This window comes from Lepisma saccharinum, chromosome 21 (genome assembly GCF_977018435.1).
Source record: "Lepisma saccharinum chromosome 21, izLepSacc3.1, whole genome shotgun sequence".
Lineage (NCBI taxonomy): Eukaryota > Metazoa > Arthropoda > Insecta > Zygentoma > Lepismatidae > Lepisma > Lepisma saccharinum.
In genome coordinates this window covers 23,389,827-23,414,164 of record NC_139249.1, presented here as the reverse complement: position 1 = coordinate 23,414,164, position 24,338 = coordinate 23,389,827, and the positions used below count along the sequence as shown (strand labels likewise).

At 38.0% G+C, this 24,338-nt stretch overlaps 1 protein-coding gene across 1 annotated transcript in view; it reads left to right on the top strand.

Annotated features, from left to right (window-relative positions):
* Positions 1-24,338, top strand: part of LOC146004281 (uncharacterized) — a 50,802-nt gene that overhangs the window by 22,090 nt on the left and 4,374 nt on the right. The window contains exon 2 of the mRNA XM_083142987.1: positions 17,340-17,601. Coding sequence (XP_082999113.1) covers positions 17,370-17,601 — 232 coding nt within the window. The 5' untranslated portion in view covers positions 17,340-17,369. The remainder of the gene's footprint in view (positions 1-17,339; positions 17,602-24,338) is intronic.

Below are 24,338 nucleotides of genomic sequence, written 5' to 3'. Positions count from 1 at the left end.
GGGGCATTGTTTGTTACATGTTGCAAATAATATCTCATACCATTGTTAGTTCCAGATTTGGCCACAGTCACCGAGCATTTAGTTTCTGTACATATAGTACCTTGTCCTCAGTTTTGTTATCGATCGCATTGTAGATTAGACAGAAAATAGATCTTTCGGTATGTTAAGTATATTCCTTGGATAACTAGTTTCATTTTGTGTCAAGCATTTGTCTTGCAAAAAGAATTATCCTAATTGACATTCATTATTCACATGCCAACGTCGTGGACTTAACTACATTGTGAACCCGTGAAATTGCAGGTTTTTCATTATTTATTTAAAAAGAGGATGGAATATATTTTGCACACTTTTCCACATAAAAGAACTTCAAGGCAAGGAAACCATAGTAATATAATAGGCACAGTCCAATTGGTGTGGATTGGACCAACGTACACTGTTCAAAACAAGACACAGTTGATGTGTACATAAGATTGAGTGAATGGTAGTCGTTAGCAATAATTTTTGAAGTGTGGAAACAATCATTTGCAACGTTGTAGAAAGTCGATATTTTTAGGTGATAAGTAAAAAAAAAAAAAAGAGTAATTAGCGAAGTAATGGATGGTTTTATGTGGTAATATGTATCACGACATGACATTGTTGCACTAATTTTGCATGTTTGTTAGGTTAATAGTATTACGTTTAATGTTGAAATTTCACTTTCAAGGGGAGGGGTTGCTTTATGTGTGCGTACAACGATGTTTTACTTTTTTTTAAAAGAAAACTGTGAAAATGCTCCTACAACTACAGTGGAAAATCCAAATTTCAAGGGATGTATGTGTATGTATGACGATGGTTATCTTCAAGATACAATTAATGTTGGGTAGGAGTACAATGTTTAAAATATGTGTTTCATGAATTTGTGTGTGTGCATGCAATGAAATTTCGTTTTTAATAACTATGAAACTGCTCCAGGATATGAGGAATTTGATCAATGGAGGTCACACTTTGGATTAATTATCTTTATTATACCTATGTTGTTTCTGCATCTTGAAATAAATTTTATCACTGAAATCAGCTGATTAAATTTTTAAAAGTTGAAATTTGTGAGTGTGAATGATGAGTCACCGGCCTTGATAAAAATTACTCAAGGCACAAGAACCAAAAGTTATTAGTTTTTAGATCCAAAACTGCTCATGTATCATGCTTTGATTTAAAGTGTGTGTGTGTGTGTATCCTTGCTCATCAGTACTTTATTACTGACCTCTTAAAGTTGCTGTACAAGGTAGTATCTGGTGACAGCACATTCCAACAGGAGGCAGAGGGAGCTTTGAAAACCCGCAGCCATATAGATTTTGAAAAATTGTTCAGAAGAATTTTTCAGTGACCTGTACTGAGGAGTAGCTAGTCTAGCAGAGATAGGGGAAGGTGGGGGAATGGCGCTCAGTGGGCAATGGCGCTCATCCCTCTGTAGTCGTTACGGAGGGTGTTATTAAAGAGTAACCTGTGCTGACATCTAGAACCCAGTACTACGAGGCACCAAACAAAAGGCGGCGCATGTGGAGTTGACTTTTAAGAAGCAGGGTGCGAAAAACGAATTCGTCATTTATAAAATTGGGAAGGAAAAAAGTCAGTGACGGCGACAGGGGTGGGCACGGGTGGGCAAGCGCCCACCCAAAAATACCTGTGCCCACCTGATTGCCCACCCTATCAAATTCACTAAGTACACATACTTAGAGATATGTGAATGTTGCAATAAATAAGTGTATTCTGGTGTTCATTACATGTATATTTTACTATCGAATATTATCTATACTAGAAATGTTCACATATCATCATCCCATAAAAAGCTGATTTAACTTTGTCATTAGAAAGCAATAAGGAATTACTAGAGATCTTGAAACAAGAAAACTGTGACCAATTGAATACTTCTGTGATTAGAAGCAGCTAGTGGGCTTAGGAGGCGCAAAATTATGCAGGGTATGGTCAAAATGAGATCACGATTTAGGGTGAGCTTGAGGGCTGCAGCTCCGGGCCAGCACTGGGGAAAAAACTGCTTTGAAAAGTAACACATATAGAAAAAATTAGGTACTTTGGATGTGTTGAAAAAATGTAGAAATACGTATAACTAACCACCTCATGTAGCTTGGCGAAAAGATATAACTGAAACTGTGGAGGGGATTGGGGTGGAGTCTTGGTGTTGTAAGCTCCGGGTCTTCACATATATAAATTCCGGCCTGCGTATGATTAAATTAATCTCTAAATAAACAAATAAGAACCTCAGCGTTGCTTCCTCCGCAACACAATAAATTATTTCGACTTTTTAATTAGGTCTACATTGAAATTCGTTCTAATAATAAGAAGCAATCACAAAAACCACTATAATACCGAGATATATTAATTTTGATGTAACAGTTATGGGTTTGGAAAAAGCAACAGAATTATTGAATTGATAAAGGGTGGCTAATTCTATTTAGAAATCCTAGTTCCACACATACATTTTTCCTGTCAGTTATGCGATCATGCGATTTTTCTTGTGATTAACTTAAGAAGAATTAAAAGAAGAAGGAAAGCTTTGTTTTGAGGGCGTCAGAGAACTAATCAGTCACGATGAGAATATTTTAAAATTTAGAAGCATCAGAGGTTAAGCCGAAAAGGTCAACAGAATCTTTAGATGCAGATGAAGTAAAAAAGAAAAGGTATGTCACGAAGTATCCATAAGAAAATTTTGTCTATTTGTTTTTAAGTCGACTTTTATGATCAGATAGGCTAATCGGGACTAAACCTACAGTTTAAAGTGGAGTCTGAACCAGTGTGCATTGTGCTTCCACCAGAAGAGGGGGCAATAGATGAACCTCTTCGTTATAAGGCGACAACGTTATGCCATTGGAGAAAGAATTCGCAGGGAACGTGTTATATTATGACAATAGAAGATTAGTTCATTTAAGAGGGTGTATTGTCAGAGACAATATTTGAGACTTTTGGAAAGCAACGTTATTGTTCACGGAGTAAGCTGCTTTGATCCAACAATGAAACACTGTGAAATTGAAACTACCACCTCAACTTTCGAAGTGGTATGAACTAAAGAAATTTCACTTTTGGAAGAGTAAGTTGTTGTTGATTCGACTGATTTGTTCTATGTGATGTCACTTTTCTTCTAATTTTGGTTAATGGCGACAATGAGGTTCAATGGTGATTGGATGAAAGTGACGAAGGGGGGAAAACAAATACACGCAGACATTGAAAATACAACCCCCACAAATTATTATTTTGACTGTGGTTCCAGGCGCCAGAGACTCGTTCTCCTGCAATTTAAAGTTCCCAGGGTATACTGCTCAGGATAGAGGTTGACATTTGAGTGCTTTCGAAAAGTTACCGTTATATTGATCAATTTCGATGAATTCCTTGTGTCCAAAATTATGAAAAACTAAATATGCTGACCAAGGCAGTAATTTATTTTATTAAAAACATAAACTAAACGTAACGTTTCAACCTTCTAGCAAGGTCTTCTTCAGACTCTGTATCAAGTACAAAAGTAACAAGATACAAAAACAGGGCATTATATATACACAAACATTACTCCCTCCAGACTATTTAGAAAGTTGTTAGGAACTTTCTAGCAGGTGACTTTCACTTTCCAACTTTACTTTCACCTAAAAGGCTAAACACAATTACTTCCATATAGAATGTGGTTGGACTTTTAATCTCACGCTCTTTTCCCTTCATTTTTCTTCCTTCTCCTCTCCTCTTTCTCTCTTTTCCTTTCCACTCTCTCCAACATCTTCTTGCATTCTTTGTTTAACTTCAATCCCCCATTCCAGTTCATTGTGTCTTCTTCACCTTTCTTCTCTATTTCCTTCGCTTCCTTCCATTTTCTCACTAGCATTCTATTCTCCCTTCCTATCTGCTTAGCCTCATCCCACTCTATGTCATGTCCTGTTTCTCTCGTGTGTTTAAATATTGCATTTCTTTCTCTCTTATTTTTGCCAAAGAAATACAAGATGAAGAAAGAGGGATATTATTGGAACTTGAAATAGAAGAAGAAGACAAGTTAAGCTTTCTAGATATATTGATGAAAAGGAAGAGAGGACAAGAAATTGAAACCGCTTGGCATCAGAAGAAGTGTGCAGCAGGGGTATTCTGCCACAAAAGAAGTGATGTAAGTGAGATGACAAAAATAAATTTTATAAAGAATATGGAGGACAGAATCAAGAAAATATGCATGAATGAATGTGAAAAAGAAGGCAAAATAAATAGCCTATGGAAACAGCTGGAAAAGAATGGCTCTGAGAAGCAGGATAGACTGGACATAAACAGAAGAAGGAAGAAAACGGGCAGGGAAGAATTGGAAGAGAAAGAAAAAGAGGAAGGGAAAGAAAAAGAGAGAAGGTTTGGAATAAGGAGTATGGGGAAGACCACAGAAAAGATATGCAAAGTGCTTAAGAAAGCGGGAATTAAAACTTACAGGAAGGGAGGGAGAAGCATCTTAGGAATAGCGAGGAATGCAAACAAGAAAAAGGAAAACAGAGAAGAGGAAGAGGAAGGGATTATCTACGAAGTGAAATGTAAAGAATGTCAGAGTGTGTACATAGGAGAAACGAAAAAGAGGCTGAAAGACAGGTTGAAACAACATAGGGATGATGTACGACTTAAGAGAGAAAGAAATGCAATATTTAAACACACGAGAGAAACAGGACATGACATAGAGTGGGATGAGGCTAAGCAGATAGGAAGGGAGAAGAGAATGCTAGTGAGAAAATGGAAGGAAGCGAAGGAAATAGAGAAGAAAGGTGAAGAAGACACAATGAACTGGAATGGGTAATTGAAGTTAAACAAAGAATGCAAGAAGATGTTGGAGAGAGTGGAAAGGAAAAGAGAGAAAGAGGAGAGGAGAAGGAAGAAAAATGAAGGGAAAAGAGCGTGAGATTAAAAGTCCAACCACATTCTATATGGAAGTAATTGTGTTTAGCCTTTTAGGTGAAAGTAAAGTTGGAAAGTGAAAGTCACCTGCTAGAAAGTTCCTAACAACTTTCTAAATAGTCTGGAGGGAGTAATGTTTGTGTATATATAATGCCCTGTTTTTGTATCTTGTTACTTTTGTACTTGATACAGAGTCTGAAGAAGACCTTGCTAGAAGGTTGAAACGTTACGTTTAGTTTATGTTTTTAATAAAATAAATTACTGCCTTGGTCAGCATATTTAGTTTTTCATAATCATGGAAACAAGGCTTAATGGTGTTATAATTGGGTCCAAAATCACATTCTACAAAATGTAAACTATTTGTTATCTCAGTGCATGTGTTCATCTAACCCTACGTGTATCACTTCTCCCGCATGATTAACGAAGACTTACTTCAGAAACAGAATAACAACTTAGCTAACAGATTTTTCAATGTTACTTGACTATTACTTTTGGGCGATATTTTGTCAAAATAGCCTTTCATATGCCTAGGGATACTTCATGCAGAATGAAGAAAGAATTGGTTTCTCCGTGTGTGTGTGTGTTTAATTCCCAATAAGACATAACTTTTAATCCAAATATCCGACGGTGGCGATTAGGAGGAGCAAGGGGGGGAAGTTCTCCCGCCACATTTTGCTACTTGTTGCACCCGCAGTATGGCCTCTTAATGCTACCAAAGAAGTAAACTGTCCTTGCCCCAATGTTTTGGCATCCGATAGCCGGTATTGCAAACATTCAGATACATTTGTCAGTTGTAATAACCTTGTAAGCCAAGAAGAGTGATCATTAACCCTCAAGTTTCAGTCAAAAACTCATATGATGAAAATAATATGATCAGGAACATGCATTTAAATTACGAAAAGTAATTTAATCCTTCACCATTGTCTACCATCACAATTTCTATCAGTGTCGCCTAATATATAAAGTGGAGTAGGTATGTGCTTGTATTTTTGCACTTGAAGTACAAAATGTGATTACAATGTATGGCTGTGTGCACACAAACACTTCCTTGAAGTAATTGTGTCCATCGGAGACGAAGAAGTGGAACAAGATGCGAGAATAGATTAGAAAAGGAAGAGGGAAGATACCAAACACACACACACAGATACATGTGATGCGTTGTGCATGGTAGTTAAGAGAAACATTTGAATAATGGAACGAGAGAAAGTGAAAAGGAGAAAGAGGTAACAAGCTGAGAAAGAAAGATATAAGAAGGCATTAGGGAGTAAAACAGGAAAGTGAAAACAGAAGGGAATTCGGGAGTGTAAGAGAGAAGGGGATACATATGGATGTATGTCGTACATATATGTGTCTTACATGCATATATATAATATTTATTTACATTTATACCTGCCCACCCTAATCTATCAATATACAGCTTCTGCCCACCCGGTCGAAAATTTCTGGTGCCTCCCCTGAAAAAAGTGCAAGGTAAGTAGACGGAACGTTTAAGCTAGAGTCTTGAAAATTTTACAGATATAATAATAGTATCTCCTGTTTATTTCTTAATTTTTATAAAGTAAACATTTGAGGTTCTTCATGAGACGAGAAACAGAGAACATAATATGGTGCCTATTGGGTAATGACGCTCACGCTGAGCGCCATTTCCCGTCTGTGAGAGCCATTTTCCAGCTACTTGATTATTAAAATATATAATTTAGCTTGAGATTTATTCGTTTTGTTGATCATTACATTATAATCGTACAAAAGGTTTGCATGTTATGGAACACTTCTAATACATGCATCGACATTACTTTCATGAAATGAAATTTTTTGAAGACTTATGATATGACATAACTTTATTCAGATAATATTGTAAGGTATACGTCGAAAATCTGAAAATAACCATATGTTACATTAGAAATCACAAAACGTAGCTATTCTTTACAAGCACAAAATCGTTTTTGGTTTATTAAATTATACGAGAGGTGTTCACATCAAACCAAATTAAGTTCTGTGCAAATTTCAAGTGGTCTACGCATTTGTTCATAAGATATTTCATCGCAACACGCTTTTCACGTTTGCACTCACAGGCTTGTTCGCCATCCAGTTTACCTAGGAATTAAGTGACTCGCGACCTTTGTGTACCACGTGGAATTAGTAGATACTTCTCTATTATACGCATGATCAATAGTACGCACTAGGATATCTAGGAATGATCATTGGACAATGCCGCAGTTTGACTTCAACAACCATCGTACAAGCAAATTGTACTAAACATGAACTCTAATACACTTGATCTGTGGTTTTAATTTCAGAAATAATACCACGGAAAAGAGAAAGGACAACATCCAAAGCTTCATGGGATACAGAAGCTATGCAGGCAGTGTTGGAAGCCGTCAATACAGGTGGAGGTGTTCGTGAAACTGCAAGGCATTTCAATGTGCCGTATAGTTCTCTTCGCGATAGACTGAAACGAGGTAGACAAGTTGAGCCAAGGCTGGCCAGGCGCCCTATGTTCTCTCCAGATCAAGAGAAAGATATGGTAGATCATCTCCTTCGTCTTGCAGATATGTTCTATGGACTAACTCTAAAAGATTTGCGAAAACTTGCTTTCGAATTTGCAGAAGGATGCCATATTGCAACAACTTTCAATCCTGCACTTGGACTCGCTGGAAAGGATTGGGTGTATGGTTTTTTGAGAAGACATCCTGAATTGAGTTTGCGTAAACCAGAGGCTACAAGTCTTGCACGTATTCGAGCCTTCAACAAGGAAAGTGTGAATAAATTTTATACTAATTTAGGGGAATTAATGGAGAAGTATAAATTTCAACCTACTCGCACCTATAATATGGACGAGACTGGAATAACTCCTGTTCATACACCAAGGAAGATAATAGCTCTGAAGGGGAAGAAACAAGTTGGGTCCGCTACGAGTGGCGATAAAGGATGAACCACAACAGTATGTTTTGCAATCAGTGCTTCGGGGTCATATGTTGCACCAATGTTCATTTTTGCCCACCAACACATGTCACCTCAATTAGAAAGAAATGGACCTCCTGGTGCTGTATACCATTGCTCGAAATCAGGATGGATCAATGAGGAATTATTTTGTACCTGGCTCAAACATTTTGCTGAATCTGTACATTCGTCGATTGAAAATCCAGTTCTCCTCGTGATTGATAACTGTTCTTCTCATGTGTCATTGAATGCCTTCAACATTTGTCGTGAGAAAAGTATACTGCTAACGATTCCACCACATACTTCACATCGTATTCAACCACTGGATGTGTCATTCTTATGGACGTATCGCTAAGATTGAAACTGCCACGAAGGGCTTTCAAATAACAGGCATTTACCCATTAAATCCAGATGTTTTTGACGAAGACGATTTTGTTTGCACACTTGTTAACCAGCAAGACAATGCGGCAGGAGCACAAAACCAACAAGACACTGCGGCAGTGAAAGCACAAAACGAACTGAGTACAGCAGAACCTGAACTGGACTACCAAGCAAGTAGTCCTAACCCTTCTTGTTCTAAACAGTTGGGTGATATCTCACCTCTACCAGTCATAACGCATTCTCAGAAGACGAAACCTGGACTAGGATGAGAATCCATGATTTTGACAGCAACACCAGTAAAATTCAAATTGAAGGAAAAATGGGACAAGAAAGAGTCATCATGCAAGCAACAAATGGACAAAACAGCAAGATCGTACATAAGAAAACGGAAAGATGTTGAATTAGGGTAAACAAGGGAAGCCTGTTGCAGAAGAAGCAGCGTAAGCCTATTGAGTTCGAAAGTTCGTCAAACAGTGAAGATGTTTCTTCAGAAGATCTCTGTAACGATGATAGTGATGCTGATGATGTTTGCATAATATGTGGTGAACTTGGCAAAGATAGAGAGCTTTGGTTTAGGTGTGGAAGTTGTTTGCGGTGGGCACATTCTGAGTGTAGCGGGACTTCAAATAATTATTAAAGAATATATATGTGACTTTTACAGTACTTAAGTTACTGAAGCTGCAAATGTGAAAATATCTTAAAATATGTATCTTTGTTTGGTTTCTGCAGTTTAAATGTTTCCAGTGTTATTTTACCTATTTGAAAGGACCAGCAGGATTTTGACAGAAAATATATAATTAGCATAGCTTTCAGAATTGTTGATAACAGCATAGTTTTAGGGTAGTAACATATTGGTAAGTACAGACAGTAGAAGTAGTTGGTTCTGTAAGTTTATTCAATGTCAATTAGTTGTTACAGAAAAGAACATCGGATAAGATCTGGGAACTGTTTGTGATGGGAACATGAAGGGTGCAAAGACGTTTCTCATAATAAGCGTCTCATGTGTGCATTTTTGTGCAAAATTGTGCTCAATTTAATTTGTATCTGCATATTAATAAATATAAGTACTTAAAGATATAGTTTCTGTATAGTACAAAAATGGTATTGATTTACTGTTAGGATGATTACTGAGTGCCATTACCCTACCAATAGGGCAATTGCGCTCACACGCACATTGTTACTTTTTTACGTTTACAGAGATAACTATTAACGACAGGGAGCAAAGTAATACGCAGAGATGTACTACAAACATTGCTTTTTCAGGCTCACATTTTCTTTTTGTTTCACTGCGTACAGTTCTTGAGATTTTTAAAATCTCCCTTAGGTGGTCGCAATTCCCCCACTTTCCCTAGATTAATCAGTCTCACATCTATAATTATTTTCAAATCACAATATTTATTGTCTTGTTAAAGCCGCAGTTCATATGCAACACTTTCTTTTTCACGCGCTTCTCGTCCATAGGTGTGATCCGCGGGCAAAACTGGCCTAGCTCGCTCTTCTTCCGCCACACCAGATCCAGGTAGAAACGGTCGCCCGAAGGAAAAGGGAAGATTTCTGCCTCTACCTCCCTTGTCCCCTCGACCCGCTACAATGGTTGAAAGCCCGTAGTTTCAGGTCCCCCAGTCTATCTCCTATAGGACAGATAGGGGATTGGTTTCCCTTGATTCTTTGTAAATCCTGTAAAGTACTCAAGGGAAAATTTTCTGCAGTACTTACGTATGTTGTCTGTATTTACAGAACCTTATGGGATGTAGTTTTATTATTTATGAAATGGGAACGTGTTATGTGGTTATGTGCAGACAATAATGTTATGCTTTCTTTCTTGTTTTTTTTTTTTTTTCAAATATGGAATTTATAATGATTAAATTACAAATATTTGTTCAGGTTCTCTCTTGCTCTCGTTTTAGTAGTGTTTTATTTAAATATACTAATTTTTTGGCCTCCAACGGATGTATTTATTTGGGCAAGAGAACGCATGTTCATATTGTTGTTGGTTTGGTTTATTTTACTTCGCTTTTCTGCCACATTTGGTTATCGCGAAAATGAGGATGAGTGATGATATGATGAAATTGATGAAGGGACCTCGAACAATCCAGGCCGGCATTCGAACCTGTGATGAGCGCGCATTCTTGTTCCTGTGTTGTACTCTGCAGTGAATAATGAAATAATTTGAAATGAAAAATATATCTCAGAACCAGTGATGTGCCGTAGACTATAAGTTTACGTCTACATGCGTTGTCTACACGTAATCTACGCGTAGATTACATTAGGTTGTAGTTTACATAGACTACGTAGACAATCTAGAGTGCATTAAAATTAATTCTCAAGGGTTTCATGAAAGGAAAGTGACATTTTCAACTATATTGGTTTCTAACGAACTTTTTACAATAAAATTTCTCTTTTCTTTTTATCAACTATGGAAGAAGATAAATAGTATGCAAAAAGCAACAACAGATGGCAGTCGTGAAGCAAGAGTGGTCTTTTTTCCCATAAAGCTACTTGCGAAGATGATACAATGTAATTGATGAAGGGACACACTCAAAGAATATCCATGGTCAAGCCGAGATTCGAACCCAGGATCTCTGGCTTAGTAGTCAAATCAAATCTTTTTATTTTCGAATGGGGTGGAGGTTACGTGTACTCTTTTTAGTACTCATTCATCATTTTGCAATCTTTTCCTGTTATTGACGTTCTATTTTTAGGAATACTGTGTCCTAAATAGGGGAGGGGTATAACCCACACCAATCCCACCTCCTTGAGCACGCCACTGATTGCTACCCCAAGTGTCGACGTCACCGCACTTCACTGGAATTTTTGTAGAATTCCAAGTGATGTCTGAATTCGAGTCTGCTGTACAAATATTTTGGTGGTTTTGTCTGCAAGATTTTGGTCTGCTTGTTTTCATATAGTTGAATATGGCTTGTAAAAGCTTGGACAGGAAAAATAAATAGTGATGTCTTAAAATAGGGTTCCCAGACTTTGCAGCAGGTTTTATGTATCAATCTGCGTGAGAACTGAGCTCGGAATCTTCCGTGCCAGTCTTCCCTCAACTGCCGAACTGTTTACATGGCAGATACTGAGAAAATCTGCAGTATTGCCAACCGCACATGCATGTCAAGCTGAATGTATTTTTGCTTCTTTCTGTCTCAATTTTTAAAGTACTTTCTGTTCATGTCATTACTTAATGTAAATCACGAAATAGCTTTGAAACATGAGGGCATATGTATGTCAAGCACGCAAAAAATACAAAGGTAAAAGCAAACGACAGCCCCCCCCCCTTGAATTTAATGATGAGTTATTGTTTCTGATTTAGAAAGAAAGAAATTTATGAAAAACTTGGTTGCTTCGTTCGCAATACATCCGTTACTATAAGACACATGCACTTCAAGTTTGTACCAGCAAAAATAGTATGATTCGTTATTGGTGATATATGCAATGGAGTACATTGTCTGCTACTGTTACTCTGTTTGGTTTCAATTTATTAATTAATCACTTCACTAAACCAGGCTTCAAATATTGGTCTGTCCATTTTTTGGTGATAATCACCCTTCCCGTTCCCTTTCTTTGCACGGAACAGTAAACATACGTCTTCAACAAAGACTTCCTTGCCACCAGTGGGTGAAACAATAAGCCTCCCCCTTTCCCGTCGATTTCTTCAGCTCTGGTGGTGGTTTTGCACGGTGGTATATCATCCTCCCACGATTGATTGATTCTCGTCCAGATAATAAACATGTTTCTTCTCATGGCGATAAATCTTAATACTGCCGAGATTCTATTGTCGTCAAACAACAAACAATCGTTTTCTCCTCCTAAACTCAAACCGCAAATCATTCAACATCTGAGACACAGTTCATGGGCACATTGACGCCAAATCAGCTCACACCTTCTTTTAATTTGGGCTTGCTGCCATAGGAAGGAATATTCATTTCAAACAACTTGCTTGACTTTGAAGAGCTATTTCCTTCAGATGATGCCGAAAATAACACTCTGGCAAAACCACGCGCTGAACAGGAGACCTCAATTTAGCCATTCTCACCGCTGTATAGCAGGATTAGCAATGAATCACGATAGACATAGGGTTAATAGAGTACGATGTGCAACACTAGTATCACTGCACCGTATTCAGTCTCGCGTAACTCGCTCTTGCAGGGTTGGCCCAGGTGGGCTCAACCCAGTTTTCCCACAGTCAAAAAGTTTTTTGTTTTTTTTTAGAAAATGTTGTAAATTATTGCTTTAAATACTTGGGAGGTTCTATGATTGTCAATTTTTTATTGAAAACTTGTAAAGAAAAGTCTTATCGGAGCTTATAATTCCAAAAATAGTGAATGTAGTACAAGTCATAGTGGGTTTTTCAGGTTGTTTTCCTCAAATCGTCCTAGAAATGAACTTTTAACACACATAAAAAGATTATATATCCAAGGAACAAAAAATAAAAAAGTATCAGAAATTTTTTGATAAAACATTTGCATTTCTTGATGCAGCATACTTGAACAAAGCTTATAATTTTAAATTGTGGTAGCACTTTGGTTATCAGTCACTTCCTTATGTGGAGGAAACCATAGTGGCACATCATAGTTTCAACTGTGATGATCAATTGATATAATACATTTTGCATGTTTAAACATTACGAGACATAATTGAGTACATTTTATTGGAATGTCGTTTATTGGGACATAATTAAAAATGAACACTCTTTAAATGATTTTTGTCATTTCTGATCCATCCTAATGGGTTGCTTGCCTATGCAGTAAAATGTTATTTATGTCTGGTTAGGAGCTCTATACCCATGTAAGTCGTGCATCTTCATAATTACCACAATGTCAACTTTGTGCACGAAACTTGCAGGAGCACTATGTACTTGCACTATAATTTGACAATAAAATTATCAAAATATGGTGGATGATTTAGGAGGAGCATGAGTTGGGGTGGATGGGCTGTAAATTTAGAATCATTTAAGGTGGGTGTGCGCAATTTCGCCATGTTTTCAATTCTGCCAGATACCTGTATTTCCCAACACGTCGGCCTAAGTCGGCAGATGGTGCTAGTGTATAGGTAGGTAGCGCACGCTGATCGTGTTTTGTCTCATTTTGATGGGGAGGAGCTAGACGGAAAAGACAGGCAGCCATTGTGTGTGCGAGACGTAGCGTTGTTATAAGATCGAGAGCAACAAAGTGCGGTCCTTTTGTCCAGGAAGGAGGGTTCGAAGCTATGTAGCAAGTATTGCATTGTGAAGACGAACGCTTTCTGCCTACAATGATATGTGTAGAGTTGTGTCGTATACATTGAGAGTCATATTTTCACCCCATTTGTGTAGTCATTGGAAGTGCTTGCAATTTCGCCATGTATCGCATGCCTACCTTCCTATTTACAAAACTGGACTTGTATCCAAGATGGCGGCTTTCAAGATGGCCGCCGTCAAGGGCACCCCCCCCTTATGACGTCCCCCTAGGCCTAATGTGGTCACACATGGTTGTTATTCATCAATTTCCACTAAAACGATTTTTACAAGGGGTGGTAAGGGACTTTTGGCCCACCCTGTATATTATGTATGTCATTACTATCTATACTTTTTTCATTATATTCATGGGGTGAAAATATGTTTGTTTTGTAGCGCGGTTTGTCCTGTCCCCTCTGTTTACAGTGGGTGGCAAAATTGTGTACAGGGTGTATGCAATTTCGCCAGTTGCAAGGTTTTTTTCTTTTGTCTTTTGAAGTACCTGATTAATAGCGCATGAACGTGATTTTTTTTCCACACATACCGTAACATATATATCAATTTCCAGTACAGACGTTATCATCATACTTATGAGGAATTTGTAACGGTCGTTCAAAGCTTAACGTGGCGAAATTGCGCACACCTACCTTAGGTAAAATTATTTCTGCAACTAAAAAAAGAAAGACTTGTACCAGCCCCCGTGGCGGAGTGCTTAGACATCGCGCTACGAAGCCAGGGGTCCCGGGTTCGAATCCAGGCGGGTATGGATGTTTGAGAGTGTCTATTCATAAATTTCATCTTATCATCACTTATCCCCATCTTGGCAAATTGGCCAAAAGTGGCACAAAAAGTGAAGTAAAATATAGCAACTCAATCAATCAACCAATAAAGAAACTTGTGAACAAAATTGAACATTTTTTTCAAGATGGTGGATGAAAAACTTATTTTTCGTATGTTGCAGGCTCTATGCTATGCTCTACAATGTTCGTTTTTCCAAAACTGTCTAAAATACATTTTCAGAGTATTAAGGAATTAAACTTGTCATTTTAGAGATTTGATTAGTCCGCAATTTTGCAGTAAAACTTTTAAAATAATATTTCATAGCTTGTGAGAGAAGTGTAAAAGATAAAATCACACACGTTCTATTTCTGGTAACCGCGATAAATGCAAAGTTTTTGAGTTGCAATTTTTATAGTTGCAAGATAACTTGAAGGATTGATCTCACATTATATTTGAGAAAAATTGGTCATCATGTTTAAAGATAGTAGACGACAGACTGGTTTAACATGTTTTGCGAGAACTTTAAATTATGCTCATATTTGACTAGGTTACATTTTCGTAGATTAAAAAACACAAGTCTCATTAAAAAACACAAGTCTCATTCTGTTTTGCATTTGTATTTGTTCTAAGTATTTCAAGATTGTAGATAAAAAATAGATTCCAAATTCTGATGACACTATCAAATCTCTACCTAAACTACATTTTTGGAGAATAAGAAAATATTCTTTTAGGACTTCGTTTAAGCTATAATTTGGCAATAAATGTTTTGAAATATAGTGCGTGTTTGGGGATCGTTGTGGACCAAATTGGAGATCGCCAATGTTTTGACCATGGGAATTGCCATTCTCAGAGCAGCCAGATATTTTGGAAGATGTATAAGGTATTCCATTCGGATGAAATCAGCCAGACAATTAAATACGGCAAACTTATAATTTGGCATGGTTAATACATGGAGGAGGTATATTTGCTTGGAACATCCAGAAAAGTAATGGGAAAACACAACTGTGATAAACTGAACAAACATAGTATTTTTGGATTATTTAATGATATGATATTATTTATGATGCCAGGACTCTTGGCATCGTAGCGCGATGTGCTAACCACTCCACCACGGGGGCCGGCGAAAATCAGAATGGAATATTCTTTAATAGTATTAACTAAAAATGTGCTTGAAAAAACATATAGGTACTTTAACATGCCTAAATTTGAGTATAATTATGTAGATAGAAGGTAGCAAACCAGATTGATAATATTAAGTCTGTACAAAGTGTATTTCTTCTTTTTCTGGGAATAAAGCTTCCGGAACTATTCACGTTGATATGTTACCGTGTTGTTTGTTAATGTGTTCATCATAACAACTACTCAAAACTGTGTTATGTTCATAAACTATGATGCATCCAAGCACACCGTCGTTGCCTTTTAATCAAGGTGCCCCGGTTTATATACCCGGTGGAGGCACATAGTGGTTCGGATCCTACTTTAGACTGTAGGTCCAGTCCCGATTAGCCTTAATGTGCATAAAGTGGACTTAAAACACCAAATCAACCAACCAAGCATCCACACACACACACATGCATATGCATTTCTCTTTTTTGTTTCACTGGTTGATTGATTGATTTGCTTTATTTTACTCCTCTTTTCTGCCACATTTGGCTAATCGCAAAGATGAAAACGAGTGATGATATGATGAAATTGATGAAGGGACACAAAGAATACCCATGCCCAGGCTGGGATTCGAATCCAGGACTTCTGGTATCGTAAGCATTTATCTTGTTAGAATAAAATGTTATTAGTCCTCACCTATAAAAGGTGCCAGACGGAAGTACCGTTGTTGACTACCAGATAAAAAAGAAAAACACTGGTCATAACATACTTCGTACCCCCCCCCCCCCCCCGGTATTCTGATTCTTGGATACACCAAAGTACGTGGCTCCTCAGGGAATGCAACCCTGAAAACTGATCACAAAGCAACGGCATTAACTATTACACCCTCCAGGAAGAGTAGATTCAAACTGTTGGGTAAATACGAGGTTCACAGAAATATTAAATAGCTTTTGATTCAGTCAACTATTCCCAGTCACAGTTAACTCTGAAGCAAGGGTGCGCATAGCATCAAAGGGGAGGAAATAGTGGCTGGAAATTGCAGTCGCTTAACCCCTCCAGGCAACCCATTTCTCTTTCCGGTGTTCATTGGTGGAGCCATCTCATGTTACTACTTGTGCAGAGACTTGTTTTCGTTCGCTTGCTCTAGAGATAGTTGGGACATTGTATAAAACAATACAAATTGAATGTTACGAGACATTACTACTAGGGGAAAAATGTATTTCATTTTTTAAATATATATTTTTAAACATAACCTGAAAAAAAAACACAATAAAACCCAGTTTTACCACCCGGGTTGGTTTTTTTCGAAAAAATGCCAACCCTGCGCTCTTGAGCTTAAGTGTTTCTTCTGCGCAATAGACATCCCAATTGGCAAATCTGCGGATCCAAGTTCGTCTGCACAGTAATTGCAACCGATCCATACCTGATATTGGATGTATTATTTTGTCCGTGTATTACAAATTACCTATAAACAACTGTTTTATTACAAGAATGCAGTTGCGTCAGAATAGAACCCGTTTCGGCGGAACAATATTCTGCGGTAATATATTCTGTGTGCACATTTGGAACTACATATGCGAAAACCTGCTGCAAAGTTAACTTGACGCACAGCTTAGAAAATTGCATTAAAAAGTTAAAAATTAACGTCATTTGGTGTGAAAATCTCTATAAATACAAGTTTTCCTTATCCTAACTTTTTAGTAGAAGATATAATCAATAGCCAAGTTTTAAATCAAGGTATGATACGTTCCGTTAGAATAAGGACACATTGTGCATTCTAGCTTTGAAAAATAAGTGTCTTGTAATATCTGGGAACCCTATGTTACAATCACACAGAGTGGTAATTTTATCCATGGAGGAGGGGGCGAAATGTTATATGGAATAAAGTCATTATCTCATTCTGTCCCTAGACAGTCAGTAGAATTCCCCCCCCCCCCCTCCACTGGAAATTTCTTAAATACCACACTGCAATCACATAAGAAAGCTAAGTCCAACCGCAGTACTGTATTTTTTTCTTCATTAGGTTTTGAATTGAGTGAGAATAACTTAAAGAATGTCAGGATTTGTCCATTCTGGTGTTGCATCTGCTGCAGACGGATCAAGATATTTCAGCAGTTGTCGTGGAGCAGATATTCCGAAGGAGTACGATGGGTATACAAGGACGGCAAAGGTTTACTTGTTTACACGACCAGTTGATCAATTTCCTGATGCTGAAGAAGACCATCTAAGATACTGGTCTTTAGTCTTCCATTTTGTTAAAGATAACAGTATTAGGACAGCAGCTGGTAAGTGAAATCAAATTATGGTATAGTTATTTTCAGTTCTTACGGGGGGCGCTCCAGAAGCTGCCAAGGGAAGTGGGTAGTGGGGATTACGCAACAGACCAACCAGACAACAGCAGTGGCGCCGAGAGACACGACGCGGCCGGAAAAAGTACTAAGTGAAACTCGTTCTACTGGCCGCTACATTTCTTATCGCGCTGGATTGGTCGTTTCCCCGCTCCCCACTTCCCCTGCCAGCTTCTGGAGCGCCCGCCGTAAGAACTGAAAAGAGCTATAGTAAAGTCTGGAAATGTCATTGTTAAACACCTTGGAATTCCTCTGTGTTAGACAAGCAAGGTAATTATAAAATTCAAGAGGTAGTTCACACTGGAAGATTATTTTTTGGAACTTTCTCTTTGTAAGAATTTCTGTGTGTTAAGGTCCTAACATTGACAATTAAACCTGACTATATTTTAGACTTTCTCCGCATGTGTATGTGTGTAGTTTTTAGTCATGTTGCTTCGAACTACAACGTACATATTTATTACATTAAAAAAATAATAAAATTTATACTAAATAAGTGACTATATTGAATATTGTATTTATTTAGCAGGCGTGTTTCAGCCTCTAGGGCTGCTTTTACAACCGACCCTTGTTATAGATTTGAGATAATCATAATAACAGTACTAAAATTAATATTTAGTTACAAAAAGAGTAGATCGACTTATGTGTACATACTACACTTGAAACCAGGGTAGGAAAATACAGGGTTCCCGTCAGAGGTGGCAACTTGAAATAAATTTTGTGGGGTCGAGGTTGGCATAAATAATATTTTTATATGTAAATGTACATAATGTCTCTCCCTCTACATGAATTTGAAGTCAGTGCCTACGGTGCCTGGTCGCCATGGCATGAAAAATTTCACCTGGTGCCTAACTTTTCAAATTCAGTGCTAAAAATTATATACATTTTTTAATATTTCGAGTTTACCTATGGAAATTTCAATTACCATTTTTAATAATAATAATAATAATTCCTTTATTTAGCGGGTGAGGTTCAGCCGTAGGCTGCTCTGCCAGCTAACCCTTGTCATGAGCCTCATAAGAAAATATAAGTATATATAATATAATATGATAATATATGAGTACAGATGGAAAGCTTGATTACACTAAAGAGAAATAAAAAAAATCACATTACCTACAATTAAGAATATTCTCATTTCAGTAAGATTAGACATAAGTAGAGCCCGGATTTGTAAGCAAAATGCATATTCTTTTCCATACTTCTAATGATAAGGAGAAAGGTTATAGTTCGTATTACATACCTTGATTAGCTATTTAACTAAGGTTGAAAGTGCTTATAAATGCTTATTTTTGCAGGAACCGGTTATGCTTGCTTATTTTATGATTTTGGTTTAAAATAGCATATTTTACCCAAATCTTTCATATTTCAATCTTATTTCAATCACACGACGGCATTGGGATGACGAGATCAATGCTTCTAAATAGCCGCATGGGAGAAACGGCATCCAAGAAAAGATACAGTACATCCAAAATCATTTTTCCAAATTGCCTCGTATCATAACACAGTTGAAAGCTCGAAATAATCCATTGCAACATTCGCTTTCTCTCATTGATGAAATTTCAGTAACGTTGTCTTCAGAAACTCACGGTGTTGCTAAAATTGTGTCCGACAAGCTCAGTCAGGTATTAGTGAAAAATCAAATTTATAAAAATATTTCTGGTGAAGAAACAGACATTGAAGAGGAATTCACCGAATAAGAACTGTGGTGTTTTTCGCATGCGCCTGTGATGTCATGCTACGTGGAAAGAACATTTTCACTGTACAAATCATTCTTCACTGACAGACACAGGAGCTTCACACAAGAAAATACATACTGTAACAGCTTTGAATAAGGTAAGAGATCTAATAAACAAATGTTTTATTTTCAGATTTTCCTGTATTTGTTTAAGCTTATTGTGGTGCTTATTTTTTTTCATTTTTTGTGCTTATTAACTTGCTTATTTTACTGTTTGATTGTGCTTATAAATCCGGGCCCTAGTCATAAGATAATATAAATGTGAAAGAACAAGAGAATTGTGTTTATTGAACGACATAACATTTTAGACGCCATTTATCTATATTGTGTGTTTTAGTGCTTTTGCCCCTATTGTTTCTTTCTAACACAAGAAATATTGTAAAGGAAAAGTTTTCCCTGTACAGTCACCGGCCATAAAAATTGGACATATAGATCCTGAAATACTAGTTTCCCTACAAGGCGTTGAGTGTGTTGCCAAACTCTACGGCGATAAGCGCATTTTAATAGCAAATTCCCAGTGGCAACTTCTACCAGCCCCGTAGATTTATGCAACACACACAACACCTTGTAGTCAAACGAGTATTTCAGGATCTATGTGTCCCATTATTATTGCCGGTGACTGTACATTGCACCATGCCATTCAAGAATACAGAAGCCGTGGAGGATAGAGCTTCATACATTCTCGATCTCGGCCATACTGGAGGTGATGTGATCACTACGCTCCGTCCACCTTTACCCCCCAGGTACCCATTGATGAGAGGCTGGGTAAGCCACAGAACTTCTTCTGCAGGGACACTTTCTGAATATTTCCACCTGAAATCTCCAATCTCGGGATTCGAACTCTGGTCACTTAACAATGAACCACGAAGTTTATCTTTCAGTTGAATTGAATTAGAACTTTTGGGCATATTGGAACCACAAAGACCCTTTGTATTGTTAATATATATTGGCGGGCGAGGTAATAAGTAAGGTTGAAATAGAGGAAACTCTTTCTTGTACCCTTAATTTTTTGCCTTAAATTTTTTGAAAGTTCACCTTGAAAACCGGGAATTATACTTGAATTTTGTCACGGTCTTAGATTAGCCACCCTGAACTTGAAACTTTGTTGCCATTCAACACAACCGTTTTTTTCTTCCTGTTGAACTTATTTCAGCACCATACATTTTTGTTAGTAAATATCCCACGTTAATTCCGACTGTACATTGTGGGTTCAAAGAGTCCTCCAGCAGCAAGTTGGAAATTTACATACAAGAAAAAAAGAACACCATTCATGTACAGAGCAAAACAAACCAAACACGCAGGTGCTGTGAGGTGTACTAGGTTGCTAATACTACACAGTAAACATTTTCCCCCCGTTGTCCATGCCTTGCAGCTGCAATTGTACACTTTGAAACTATTAGTGCTGCATGAAGGGCATTTCTCTCAAGTGCCTAATACTTTGCGTAGGCGACACTAGATGAATTGAAACCTCTTCCGCTCGAGCGAATCGCTCTCTAATGAGCGCCATATACTCGAAGCCTAGTAGAACACACATAACTGTCATTTGTCTGTGAGAGCGGCAGTGGCAAAGCGTGACATTTTTACGTAGTCATCGCAAGACTTGCCAAACGTCAGGGTCAATCTTTCAACCGGGGAGGGGGAGGGGGGATTTCTACATTTATAATGATAACAGTGTTCGTACAGACGTGTGAAGTAGAGATGGCCAAATTCATTTTCTTCTACGTTGTATATGGTTGTAAAATAAGGAAGACTAAACTTTCTTAAATTCTACCCGAAAAATGGAAAAATTGTTAAAAGTCCTCTCCGAAATCCGGGTAGTAACATTTCCGAATCGAGATTTTAAATTTTCCGGAAACCTGATGTTGTTGACCATCCCTGGTGTGAAAGTAAGATATGTTAGGGAAAAGGTTCTGTCTAAGTATGTCTGTCACCTCGAGGAAAAAAATCTTGATCAGTCTTGTCATTCGTAAGCATAGTAAACACAAAACAACATTGAAGTACTTCGTGGTTGTAAAGTTAGGACATTATTTTCAGAAAACGATATTTCAACCGCAGGATCAAAAGAAAGAAAAAACTTGAGAAGGAAAAATACTGTGAAGGAAATTGAATGGATCCAGTACTGTTTCCCCCACCCCTTTCTAGCGCTAACCGTGGGGAAATTTACACATTTGCTTACTTATGACGTCACTGAAAGCCTGCCCCGTGTGTAAACAAGGGGGCTGAAAAAAGGCCTCTTAAGACCAGAAAGACCAGACCTTCAAGAGCAGGGGAAAAGCGGTCGAAGGACCTTGGATTCGCAGACCTGCTGCGATGAGTTGGCCCGCCTGACACCATTGCACTCAACAGGAAACTACTGGGCACGGGGGGTAGAACTGGGATCTCCTTCGATTCGCTAAACCTAGCCAATCTCTTGCGTATTTCTAGCTGTTTCATGGTGACTAATTTCGCTCAAATATGCGAATATTCTGACTTAATTTTTACTTCTTCTCTAAAATATTTAAAAAGCATTTATTTTTATTTTTATTATTTTGCTTTGTCATCGCCGCATCACCCGATGACCAGACGCATCTCCCGATGACCAGACGCTTCGCCTCTGGATAGCGGGTCCTCAAATATGGATAATGAAATAAAAGATGCACTGAAATTGAAACTTAAGTGAACATAGTCATAATCTCCATCTTAAAATATAGTTTTGTCCATTTTATCAATACACAGTTCAGTTACGTATGTATGATAACAAAAACCGACATATGTGATGGAGTGGTTATCACAACATGCTCAGGTGCTAATGGGTCCCAGGTTCGAATTCCAGTCTAGGCATGGGTGTTTTGTTCATGTCCCTTCATCTACTTTATCACATCACTCGTCTCATCTATGTGATTAGCCAAAAAGAAAAGTAAAGTAAGATAAATCAATTTAAAAATGAAATAAATGATTACCATCAGGAACTACCTAACCAAACATTTTATATATTGATGCATTCACCAGGTTCCATGAAGTATTGAGAGGGATCGAGAGATGAAAGTTTTCCCAATTTGGATGAATGACCTATGTGATCTTACTTTAATCCACTTATCGCCCCTGCTTGCCCCCAGGCAAGGTGTGGAGAGAACAAGGGAGGTTCTTGGTCGACAACTTACCCTCGTTCAGACAGTCTGGACAACTTGGAAGCGACTCTCTGGCAGGCAGCTTGCGTCTCTGTACGTATCTTCGTGCGGAATGTCTTGGCCTGGAAAGCGGCTAACGAGGTTCTGGCGAATTCTACCACAGGCATTCTCTGGGACCTACGAAGTGTGGTTGGTCGATGTCGGCAATCCCGCAGGCAGATCGGTCATACGTCGCGTCCGTTGGATGCAGGCGGCAGTCTCGAATGGGTTTCTGTTACATGCCGTCGTCATGGTGATGGTAGGTGGACGTTGGCATTAGGTGACATGCGGCGGCCAGGAAACAGATCGAAGGACCGTGGTCGGAGCAGGGCCCTCGGCAGAGGCTGTAGAAATTGCAGTCCCCAGGATCCTCTCTGTATCTCGTTCCACCGACGGTTGACACCACCTTTCCTGGTCCATCCGTAATCTAAGCGCCTTGCTGCAACTGTGTCTTCTGACTCCCTCCTCCAAATTTCTATGTCTTTTTATTTGGTTATTTTGCCATGACGTCTGCTGACCAATCTTTCCGGGATTACAGTTGTTTACTTGTTTTGATCTCGATGTTTCATCCGGCAGTGAACATTGCATGCCCAGCGTTCGACGTCGTATAAGTGGTATTTTGTTTGTCACTGCCTGACGGAGTTTTGGTTGATGACTTGGGATGATATGATTTTGAGATTTCTCCGTTGTACCCTCCACAATATGTATTTCTACAATTATTGTCAAATAAAAATTATGTTCAGTTCAATGTTTTAACCGCATCTTATTTCGCAGAATATGATTGTCTTTTCGTTAGATAAACAATCATATACAGATATGTTCTGCAATGTGCTACGATATGCTTAGGCCAGTCTTGGAGAACGTGTATACATGGCGTCAGTTTTATGTTTCGATCTGTAGATATCGTGTACTTTCATGTCAGTGGCGCATACTGGGTTAAAAACCTGGACCATCGCACCATATCATAGTGTTCGAATGGAAAAAGAATATCTGGTGGGGATGTTTTTTTTAGCTCATTTAGGGTGGAGGGTTGAAGTGATGTGACATTGTGATTTAAAATATATACCTCATAAATAAAATATGAAAATGTACACTAAGTCATTAAGGAAAGAATTTCATTCTTATTTGCATAAATAAGAGGCCCATATTGTGAGATATTTATGTAGTCCTATATACGAGAATAAATATAAAACTTCTACCTACCAATTTCACGAATTCGAGTTCGGGGCCTCCTTGTTGGTGCAGTGGTAACGTCGTTGCCTTGAAACAAAGGGGGCCCCAGGTTCAATACATGGTGGTTGGGATACCACTTTCACTATAGGTCCTATCCCCATTAGCTTATCTGTGCATAAAGTCTACATAAAGAACCACAACGATTTGGAGCTTATCGTCGTACGTAAGCTGAATAGACAGCTTGTTAATTATGTCCCTCATTAAATGTGTTATCTATCATTACAGATCATTATTTTGAATTTTTGAATTGGCTGTCAATAAATGTTTTCTTCCAGCTCTCTAAGCTAGAGCCTGATGTATGCTGTCATGTTGCTTCCTAGTATCTTCAGATGTTGATCATCACAGACAACCAGGGTCTTGCTGTGAACCACACTTATGACTGCATGGAACTTAATTTTCCTAAAGCAAATAGGGCAGTAGATTACCGATCCAGACTACCTTGAATTACAAAAATCTAACTACGTGGAATTATGTAGGTAAAATCGGAAGAGGCGATAGATATAAACAACAACAATGATCTACAGTATGTGAAAAACAGGATGTACAAAATTATTACGAATATT